Here is a 12,121-nt window from a genome sequence, read left to right on the forward strand (position 1 = left end):
ATGGGTTAATACCAGAGGAACTACAATATGTTTTTATATTTATGTCATAATTTGATTTTGTGGAGTATTTTAAATATTTTCTACTCTTGTTGTGTTTGTTGTGGAATATTAAAATAATTTTTAATTTTTTTGTGCATTGAATCACAGGTAATCAGTAAGAAGTGTTGGGCTCTAGTTCCGCCAAGGACACATTGACAATTTTTTTCCCAGAATTTTGTGACACATACTTGGTAATATAATGAGAGACCTTTCAAATTTGCTATTCTAGCTTGGTAATTACAGGATGCAGTAGCTCAATGAATATTACTGTACATTACTTCAATGGAGATTGGAATTATTTAACCTAGTGTCTAAATATCTAAAAAAGTATTATTCTTAGGCCCAATAAAAAAAAGAAATTAGTGTATCATCCCTGCCCGGATGTCTTTTTCAGTATTGCAAATAAAATGTTAAAAAACCTTTTTTGTTTTTTTGGAAATTTTTTTTCCCCCATATTTTAAAATTAAATATTTAGTAAGCCTGTAACTATATTGCTTGTATTACCTCAATCATATATTTTACTTTGACTACTAATGCACCTGAAAACAACTCAATAGGTGATATTTGGCTTTAGCAAAGTGAAAGATAATGCCTCCATTCCTCTTCTCAAATTAAAAGTATAAATATATATATACATTTAATATATAGACAAAAAAAAAATGCGAGTACAGTAAAGTCAATGTACTTGAGGTAAAAATGATTGAGGGCACCCTTATGCCTTTGCTCGAGATCCCTCACATGATCAATTGTATGTAATTGGGCAAGTGAAAATGCTGAGGAAAAAATAATATGATGGGCGGGGGTGGGATAAAATAAGAAAACAATTCCAGTTTTTTCTGAAATTTTCCTATTTTTCATGGTGGTAGTGTAGCAGGCCAGATTAAATACTGTATTAGAGGTAAGGTCCTGGCAAGGAAGTATTCCATTATACTTTATACTGTAGAATTGTCATCTTGGTGGCCTAAATGGCAGGTCGTTGACCTTCATAGAAAATGCTTCCACTTCCACTCTGTTTTCATAAGCGCCCAGTTTGAAAAAGCGCTCTGTTTGAAGAAGCGTCCCCTCAAAAAGAGCCAAAAATATTTTAAGCGCCCGGGCGCTTATTCGCGCGTGTATGGTAACCTAACAATATTATCTGAATTAATAGTAGGGGTAGTGGGTAGTAGGAATTACAGTGGGATTTTATCCTTAAGTTTCAATACAATAGTGAATATTTTTTTTTAACTGTTGGTTAACCCTCTACTGTAGTTCTCTAATAAGCTTGTATCAAGTTTTTAGGCCTACCGTATTTTGTCGATGAATTATGCAAATGGCATTGACAGTTAACATTGTGGTTAACTTAATAATATTATTGATTTGTACTTTATTTGAATTCTCTGAATAGGTGTAGGTGGATGAGTGATACCATTACAATAAATCGGATTTTCTCTTGACCTACCTTAATAATATAATGGGATATATTGTACAGTATGACATACTCACTTTACTCTGAAGTACCTTTTTTCTTTGTTAAAAATAAGCTCTGTATCTCCATCATTGGCATCTTTATGAAAAATACAATAGGTTTTACTATTAATTAGAATTAAAAGACTAAAGTATTGGATTTACTATAATAGTTTGATTAAAAAATTTAAAAAAAATTGATTTGCTCATGAATTTAAATTGATCATCATTATCAATTTTAAATAATAATGATATTTTTTCTGATTTACACCTATATTCATTTTACTATGAAAATCCTTCATTTGATTACTAGCCGATTTAAGGGTATGCAAAGAATGAGTGATTTGGCCTACTGTTAAACCTAAAAATAAAATATAGGCCTATGTTTGATATAATGAAAATGTTAGAGAACAATGGTTGTTCATTGTCAAAAATATATGAGAGATTAAAATGTTTTGGTTTAATATAGTGTAGATTAATGATTTAAGTTTACGTTTTGTTGCAAAACTTCAGCTTTTTTTTATTATTGTTTTCCAATGTACAATATTGTCCACAAAAACTTACGATTATGTGATGATAGCGTGACAGATATTAATAAAACAATTAGTTTCTGTAATATAATTTAGTTATTAAATTTCATCTATTTTTACAGAAAATGTACAATAAACTTAAGAATGTACAGGTAATGTTATTGTTAATATATTGGCTACAGTAAGTGTAAAAATTTATTCATTGCAGTTCCAAAGGCAAACTACAGTACTTAAGGAAAAATTGGAAAATAATTCTATGCATAAGAAAATTTTCTGCATGCCATATTGAACATGATGTCATATTTATTTTTAGACCTTTGGAGGATGCTAATAAATCGTCTTGGTCAGCATCCAATTTAAAATGTCAGTAGTGCCAGGAAAAATATGTGTAGACACGTTTTCAAGCATTAGTCGTAATATGTCACTAATCACGTCATCTGAAAAATCCTTCCCGTGACAAATATAGGTGACGGTACCCTGCTGAGCCTAATGACGACACGCTCTATAATTTTGAAGTCTTGATATTTTTGCATTCCATAAACTTTCTGAATTGAAATAAATGTGGGGTGGGTCTAAATTAAAATGACTTTAGATAATTTTTTTTTCATTATTATTTGTTCCTGAAGACCAATAAAATATTGTTACATCAGTCTTGTACAGTAAAATAACAATTTTAGTCACTAACATTAGGTTTAGGTATAGGATAAAAATTATAAAAAATGTTGATTACAATTGTTATTGTTTCCCCTTATAATGTGATGTGCAATAAATTGTTTTATTGTATTATTGTAAAGCCCATGTATATTGAAATAAATGACTTAGACACTTAATAATTATATTAAAAATACTGTACTATGTTGTTTAAAAATTTGTATAAAGTAAACAATAGAAGACTGTTTTTATATATTTGAATCTTTTTGCAGTACAACTGATTTTTCTAAGACAAAAAAGCATATTAGTATTTGACAAAAAAGAACTTTAGTGGTAAATAATCAGATACAGATTTTTGAATATTGAAAAACTAGGGAAAGGGTGGAAAAATGGTGGTTACTACCCTTCTCCCCTAGTGTTTTTTTTAATACTCAAAAATAATTTTTTTTTTTGGTATATTTACTGTAGGTATGTCAGGCCTGATGTTACCATCAATATTGATTAACGGCGGCCACAACATTTATTTTTTATTTAATTTATAATCCATGAAATACTTGCACCTACTGTAGGGCTGAAAAAAATAGCGAAAGCCACTTCACAGCCTGTCAACAGAGCAAGCTAGGGTAACTATGGCCAGCCTGGAATGGTCAGCGTGTGGTTCGAAACCCTCGACAACGAGGTTTACAGCCTGAATAGATATCGCTGCACCAAACCGCCTTCCCGAATGTATAATAAAAAATTTAATAAAAAAAAAATCTGTTGATACTGTACTGTAGTACATATCAAACTTTTTTTTAAAGCCTACTGTGTTGTAAAGTTTTATGGAGTACCACAGTCGTGTCATTACCACGCCAGGTGGCGCTCTCTGTTGTCAACGGACGTTAGTTACCGTTCATTACGCCTGAAAGACTTCATGGCTTTCTGGAATAGGCATTTTAAAATCTAATATTTTACCATCAAAATGTACTAAAAACACAAAAGCTCGCATTATATTAGTTTTGAACACACATTTAATCATCAATTAAAATTTAAAAAGAAAAAGTAAGATACAGTACAACATCTTAATAATTACCTTAGAAATTGGGATCGATGGTTTGTCAGTGAAGAAAATAGCATCTGGTTGAACGTTTTTTGCAATGATAGCAACGGAGTAGTATCACATGGTATTGTGATGTAACACTGTAGTACGCTATGGACAACTTTACTTTGTTATGTTGACATTTTTCCAGTGTGGTTAAAAAAATGTTCAAAGTCTGAATAGATTATTATAGTATCAGATTAAATGAAAATTATGAGTGCATTTTTATAGGAGTTTTAAATTTTATCTCCGGTACTGATTATTATACGTTTGTTCTATGGTATTAGCTTCTTTTTATTCACATTAATTGCTTTGCTTTATGGATAGAAATTACATATTAATGCCATTACTGATAACCATCGTGTTAACCAACTTCCTTTAACCAGGGGGAGTGAAGCAGTAAACTTTACATTATAATTCCAATATAAATTCCGTGAAATTCATTAAATATTCCTGATGACTCCATGGTTTATTTCCTTTATGACATCAGGGATCTTGTGCTCTATCCTGGTTGTCAATGCCAAATAATTAATGCCAACCTGGGACATGCCTGGAATTGGCAAAATATCAAAAAAACAGGGTGGTTCTGAATTGCCAAGTACTTTAATACTTACCTTTTCCTTTACTTCTAAATGTAGTACAGGTACTTATATAGTTAGATAGTACTGTACTTCAGAAATACAGTATTTAACAACAGAATACACTGATTATGTTTAAATACACTAAATAATGTTACTCCAGATGAAGATGCTCCTGTAAAGGTTGAAATGTCGAACCATGCCCTCCTTATTATTCAGAGTAATACAGCATTCATTTTTTGTTATCTCAGAGATTAGCTGGAAAAAATATTAAATATTTTATATTCCTTCTGCCTTCTAATTCATATGCCTATATCAACATTGATGTCATCTGGTTAAAAATGGTTTTCTTGTCTACTGTATACCTGTAGTTAAACATTACCAGAATGAAATGCTTTTTTTTTTACCAATTACAAGTTAGTAAGTTATTTTTATATACTGTAAAGGCCAAAAAAAAAAAAGAGTTTTTCTTGTAGCAGGTTTTTTTTTACAAAGTTGGAGACCACTCGCGCACACACAGAGAGTTGTTCACTACAAACATATGCTCGGTTATGAGGATTTTTGGAATTCAGCATTTTTTGTTTGCTTTAGTGTGAATGTAAAGGAAGTAACTGAGCCTTAAAAGGGGACAAGAATTTTTTTAAATTTGGGATCATGTAAAGTTACATAACTTGAAATATTCATTCATTTATTCATTCATTCATTCTTTAATTTGTAAAGTACATACTGTATAAAACTTTGGAGTATAAAATATAAAACACACAGATCAAATATTAAAAAAAACAAATGAAAACACCAGACCAACTCGAAGATAATTACTGTAAAGCTCATGGATTGTGCAGTAGTCAGCTGACTTAAAACCATTCAACCATTAAGAATAATTCCAGTTTAATTACGGAATACAGTAAAATAGAAATTGATAATATAACACACTCTGTGTGTTGAGATTTGAAGTCTTTGCTAAAAAAAAAAGGCAAAGGTAGATTCTCTCATAAAACATAATAAACCATTACTCACAAATTTGAGAACAAATAAGAGTGGTAGTAGAGGCTGTACTGTATGCTGTGTTTATTTTGATATCAATTCAAATAAAAAGGTATAAAAATAGTAACAATCAACAATAACTAAAATAATATTAGCCACTTTGATCCCTCTATTGAACTGCTGTCAACACCGCTGGAATCACAAACAAAAGGTGAAGCTCTTTTATCAAATTTTATGTGTCATCATAATCATATGACATCACCATGCCCTTATATGGGCATATATCACACATTGTCACAAAAAACTTAATGAAACTAAAACTTGACTAAATATAGTTTGAAGGTTTGCATAGTGAAGTAAACAATATTAATCGTCTAAAGGGGAATTTTCATTTTTTTAAAAGACGATTTGAAACATTAAGACATTTCCAGCAATGCCATACAGTACAAAAAAAGTAGAATGGAAAGAGAGGTCGAATTTTCAGATTTTCTATGCATACAGTGAAACAAAAAATGCAGTGGTACCTCTGGCACTCTGTACATACAGTATATATTGAAAACATGCATTCATTACACGCAGCGCGCAATCAATACGAACGACAAAGATGTGGAAATGTAGTACTTTCCAAGATAGGATTGCATTTCCGAGAAAACCACACATTTCTCTTGACATTAATTCGTTTTCAGAACCATTCAACAATGTAGATGTGATGTGTGAGTTACATAAACCAATTATTTATAAAGTGAGATAATCATTTATATGTAAATGAGGAAAGACACGTTCATTATAAACTATACTCTACTTTAAAATATTTATTTACTTGCTCATGTATTACAAATTTAAGACAAATTTTTGAGTACAGTAAAATGCAAATTTTAATAATACAGTATACTACTAAAAATAACTTCATAAAGTATTACATTAGAATTATGGCATTATGTAGGCCTATACATTAAATTACAATTGATACAAAAAATCCTGTCTTTCTCAGAGGATCTACTGTATCTATAGTATTCTATATTTTATTTGTTCTTAAATTAATTAATAATTGAATAATTGAATGATTCATTCCTTTTCAATTACAAGTACTCCGGTAGTGGAAATTATTCATATTGTAGTGTAGACCTTTGTATTTTCGGCTTTCTGAATATGCGATCATTAGTCATTTTAACATACAGTTCTAATCAAAATTTATCTTCTAAATTATTCCCATTTAGGCTGTTATTCATACCTTGGCGTCTTAAGGGATTTCATAGTATGTACATCAGTCGCTAGATATTTATTGAATGCTCTATTTTTTTTTTTTCCAGTACTTCAACTGGGTTTCAATTGCTAGAAAGTTGTAAATTTAGTCACACTCAACACTATATGCCTCAAAGATAAATTGCTCAATTTACAGGCTAGAATAATGTATATTATAAGCTTTCTTTATTGTGAGTTGTAATCACAAATTACAACAATGTTTACCTCAATGTTTTTACATTCCTTGTACATTATGGAATTTTCAATAAGTGTGCTAAAAATATCCACATAACGGTGTCTTTATCAGAAAAGCATGTCTTCAAGATGTTGACGCGACCCTGACCCTCAGGGAATGATCGTGAACTTTTCCTCCTCAGGCTGTAAACATTTACGTTGGATATTGTAGAATTGTGGTGCATTTTCTGACTAGCATCCTGATGGGCGGTCGGTTTCATGTTGCGGAGTCAAGTGAAGTAATGCTATAAATGATTCCTAATTCTAAATTAGATCAGTCTTTGTGAAGTAAACAAGCATAACGGACGGTAACGATAAGCATCTTCACCCGATTTTGGTGCTGCTAATTCTTTGAGATTTTAATCGATTGCCAAGACAACAAAAATATTTGTGTACCCATCATTGTGTCTACTGTATATGCATTGACCTGTAGTGGAAGAGAATACACATTAAGATGCCCTATTTGAGACTAGATTTTGGGGAAACATTCCCACAGTCTGGTGGTCCATCAGTTTATCTGACACAGTCTGTCAAAGATTGGAGAATATTTACAAGAAAGCAGGTTGGTATTATCAAGTATTTACTTCCTCTAGCACTTTGATTCCTAACTTTTTCCAGATTTTTTATACCAGGTAAGATAGAAAAGAGAATAATACACCTCAGTTCAGTTCAGTTAAGTTGTTACTCAAACCATGGAGGTCCGATGCCAGTCGCATCCCAGAGGCAGTCTTTTACAGTAGCATCCAAATGCTGGGTCCGACTATTGAAGGAACTTTTTGACTGGTAATAGCTTCTTAGCTTGTCCTGGATCATACTAAAGAAGATTTCCAGTACATATTTTAATCTATGGGTCATAATAATAGGGTTTTTGGGCTCGTGCAAAGAGCATTAATGTTGTTAATGATTTACCGTATTTGGTTCGTGGTAGATATGGGCAACTGTAGGCCTACTGTATACATTTCACCACCTCCATGATTTCACTAACTGAACATGAAAAAGCAATGAAGATGGCACCGATGATATTTTTGACATTTCTATTTTTGTTTCTACTTTTATAACAATACAATGTGCCATAAATATATTTCAAAACATTTTGTATTGTGTTGTGACGTGAACAATAATAATATTTAATATCAAATCTTCCGAAGAATTTTATTTTTTGACTCAGGTTAAGTTTACAGACTTATATTGTTCTTTGTAAGTTTCAATTTCCTTGTTTATTTGTTTTAGTACTCAGTGAAAGTGAGTCAAACTGCTATTCAAGTGTCCACATTTTAACTTGATTTCCATTAGATATATGTCAAGCTAAAAGACAGTCCCCATCCTCCCAATTTATTTTAGCCCTGTGGTCTATGATGTGTCCGCTTGGTAACAGTAATCATAAATTAATAGGCACATCTTCCTAAATTGTTCTCTTGTTTCTGAATTATTGTTTTGACTGTACGGTAGGATCTATGGTTGACATATTGTAAAGATTACTGTAGGAAGTAAAATCTGTTTATGTTTTATGAAAGGAAGTGCTTTGATCAAGTTGTATTAAAGCTGCAGCTTTAAAAGGTGATTGCCTTCCAATCCTAAGGTCATGGGTTCGAATCCTTTGGTTCCAGGAATTTTTCTTCCTGGCTAAAAACATCATCACTCTGTAAGCCTCAAAGAGTTTATAGTGCGAATAGTATTTAGTAATTTAAAAATGCGGTTTCACAACATTTGCACTCTTTATGGGAAACTAGCTTACAGTGATATCTTAACTTGTACTGCTTGCAGTTTGTTTTACGGTTGAAATATCCTGTACATGTATAGTTAGTTAATTTTAACATTTCATAATTATTCCAATTTTTAAATGTATTTTTAACATTTGTAGGCTATTTTTCAATCTTTCTTTGTTCTTTTGGTATTTTAACACCAATTTTAACCGTGCGGTTTGCAGAAAAAAAACCTGTAAACCCATTTTTTAAACATTTGTCTGTTACATTTTTCACTTATTTTTAACGATCTTTTTATTGGCTATTTTATTCTGATATGTCGTGTTTGCCTTCGTGCTGTTTTGTTAGTTATTGTTTGTTCGTTTGGCCAGGGGTTTTAGAGGATACCCACACCTTGTGTTGGGCTCTCAGCCCATGGTGACCTCTTGGCACCCATCTGGCCATTTTCTGATTTGTTAATGCCGAATAGGTAATAAATAAATAAATAAAATAATAATTTGGGAGATGCTTGTTGAACAAGAAATTACTGGTAAATAAACTGTACTGGCTGAAAGATTACAGTAGATCTGTAATTGTACCATTACTGTAGGCCTATATTTTGTTTAAAACCCAAAGGATCCACTGATTATTCGAAAATAAAATAGGAGTATGGTGACCCCGAAGATTGACAACTGTGAGGCCATAATTGATTCTATGTTTCATTCTTTATTTGAACATTGTCAAGAACAAGCACATGTTCAAATAAAGAATGAAACGTACAGTAGAATCAATTATGGCCTCACAGTTGGCATTCTTTGGAGTTACCATACTAATATTATATTATTATTATTATTATTATTATATTTTCTCCAACCTGTTAGTGGCGGTTCTATCTCTGTTAGTTCATGATTGAATTTAAAATAAAAAATAAAATTTTGTGACATTCATATGTTTTTTGTTTATTGTTATTTTTTTTTTGTTGGGGTTAATTTTAGTGCACACAAAACAAGAATTTACAAAGAAAACATACAAAACCTAAAATAAAAATGTAATTAAACTAAAGTACAATGACTTGCACAATTTGATTGACCTCACAAATAATATGTCACATGACATTGGTTGAATACTCTGAATGCTATCCTGAAAATTGTGTCAAATAAAGAATGACTATATAGATAGGAATTCTAAGATACACAAGGCTGAAGATGGATTTTGTTCCTGGTAGCCATACAGTATCGTATCCCGTTACAACCACATCTCAACAACAAAAGTGCCAGTGACTACTAATTACTACTTTATGCCAATAGCAACTAAAATTTATAATCTGTAATACAATAAATATAATTTGTTTGCCTATAGTAAGTTATGTCTTTTAACATTAACAGTGAGAGGAATATATGGTTAGTATGCCATCTCTACAAGTTCATTTTTAAATAGCAAATAATACTAACCTACTGTATACTGTTGATGGAAGAATTAAGCTAACTAAATGTATTTATAAAGTATTAGTGTCGATAATGACATTAAATGCCAAGATTTAAAAATGTAAATTTAAGATGGGTGAAAGAATTTACGAACTAATATCTATCACGATTTTAACAATTTGTCCTTTGATGGAGTTGCTCTATTAAGGTACTTTATTATTTATTTATTTATTTTATTTATATTTTATTTGTTTATTTTATTTATTATGTTTTATTTATTTTTATTTATTTTTTTATTTATTATTTTATTTTTTTTATTTTTTATTTATTTATTTTATTTATTTATTTATTTATTATTTTTTTATTTATTTACCTATTATTGTTTTCCCTACCGGGGGTAGGGAAATATTTCTTCCATCCCAGATTGGTCCTTTACTAGAGTGTCTACTGTACTGATACAGTAGTATTATTCCATGGACTGGAAGGAAACCCATTTCGTAGTACATCAGCCATCATGATATACTGCATCTAGTACGTACATGATACACTAAGTGTTTAATTCTTTATGTTGTTTTCTCACTGAGCATGCCCAGTAGCTTGGCAGCATTTAACCCACAGAAACTCAATACTTCCAGGTGATTGAATGAACACAGGGTGTGTGATAATGACAAGATTCATATGACTATTAAGTACCGTATTAGGTCAACTAATTCTTGGTTTTAATTTCTATTTTATTCAAAAATAAAACTGAGAGCAAAACTGAGATTAAAATGTAGTTAAATATATCCTTTGTAAACATTGTTCTAATTCTGTCGTTTAAAAAAGGTGATATCAGGTCTCAATTGACCTGCATCTGGCAGTTTGGACTCACAAACTGACATCAGAATTTACTGATCTGTAAAAAACAGCCAGACAACCTGCCTAAATCTAGGCTAAGCCAACAGTACACCAAAAAGGAGTCCTACTGTATTCTTCCTACTTACTGCAGTCTTAAAGTACAATAGATTGCCGATAAAAACAATCCGTATTTTATTATGCCATCAACGACCATAGTTTCACCAGTCCACTACAAAGTTCAGGACAAGGTACAAAATATGATTATTCAACTATATAATAATAATATATTATTTTTTCATGTTATTTTATTGTTAATATTATTTTTTTTATTATCATTTGAGCTTCCATTAAGTTGAAAGCTTGTACAATAATAGTGCACTCACACTATTAGAACAAGCGACAGGACACTACAGTTTGATGAGGAACATGGTTCTAGTCTTAGAATTAATTAGGCCACCCATAAACAGGTTCAAGGGCATAAACTGCTTGAGATATTATGATGCATACTAATTACTGCTACCAGAGTAATAATAACTGGGTGTTTGTTCATAAACATTTGTTTTTTATTTCTTTTGGAGTGAGTATAGTGAATCACATAAAAACAGCATTTTATTTCAACGTACAAAATACGGTTTACTTTATTTTTGCCTACTTCTTGAGCCTAGCCTATTCCCTCTCTCTCAATCCATCTTTGATTTTCCTCCCCCTTCCCCCTCCATCTACTCGTCTTCACCTTCTGCTTCAACTTTCAACCCTGCCCACAAATTGTTGGAAATTTGTTTATGTATACTGTTATACCTATGTTTTTGTGTAATTTAATGTAATTCTCAGTGTGCCCTTAATCATAGTATTTAAAGCACAATACAGTTACAATTGAATTGATATGTTTTCTCTGTGTAAGCACCTTTTTAGGTACAAATATAAGAAACTTGACCTTCAACCTTCATACAAAGGAAGTTTACTCATACTATTATTCAGTAGATATGTTTTCATTGTGTTATTGATAGACTACACCTGCCCGTCGTTTTTGGGGGTTTTTTTTCTTCTTTTTGTGTATTTCATTAATTTTAGCCAAGTAACAGCTTACTATATATTGGTGTTTAGGTCATAAAATTTAAGATTTAACTTTAACTTTAAAATCTATTAGAATTAATTCAGCTCAAAGGGAATACTTCCCGCATGAAATTTTAGACCACTCGCTGCCGTCTTTGGTAGGCTTACATGACATGAATCGGTGTAGATTTCTTCAGCACATTCCAGTTAGAAGCTGAGGAAGATCATGTGGAGGTAGAAGTAATGAAAATGCTATGGTAGGAAACAAGCCTTTGTGTTGACATCAAAAGAAACATCATAAAATACTGTACAACTGAGTACAGTATAAATTTTGCATAACAGTTTA

General features: G+C 31.3%; 1 protein-coding gene across 3 annotated transcripts in view; it reads left to right on the forward strand.

Annotated features, from left to right (window-relative positions):
- LOC117112556 (huntingtin-interacting protein 1-like) overlaps positions 1–12,121 on the forward strand; it is a 48,172-nt gene that overhangs the window by 835 nt on the left and 35,216 nt on the right. The window contains exon 1 of one of the 3 annotated variants that reach the window (XM_033255638.1): positions 7,016–7,341. The exons of 1 other annotated variant lie outside the window; for it this stretch is intronic. In XM_033255638.1, coding sequence (XP_033111529.1) covers positions 7,234–7,341 — 108 coding nt within the window. In that variant the 5' untranslated portion in view covers positions 7,016–7,233. Of the gene's footprint in view, positions 1–7,015; positions 7,342–12,121 lie in introns of those variants that run through there. One more of the 3 variants, XM_033255641.1, reaches the window with a different exon arrangement.

The sequence above is a fragment of the Anneissia japonica genome, unplaced genomic scaffold, assembly GCF_011630105.1.
Source record: "Anneissia japonica isolate Jap-2015-1 unplaced genomic scaffold, ASM1163010v1 scaffold287715_len1027211_cov185, whole genome shotgun sequence".
Classification (NCBI taxonomy): domain Eukaryota; kingdom Metazoa; phylum Echinodermata; class Crinoidea; order Comatulida; family Comatulidae; genus Anneissia; species Anneissia japonica.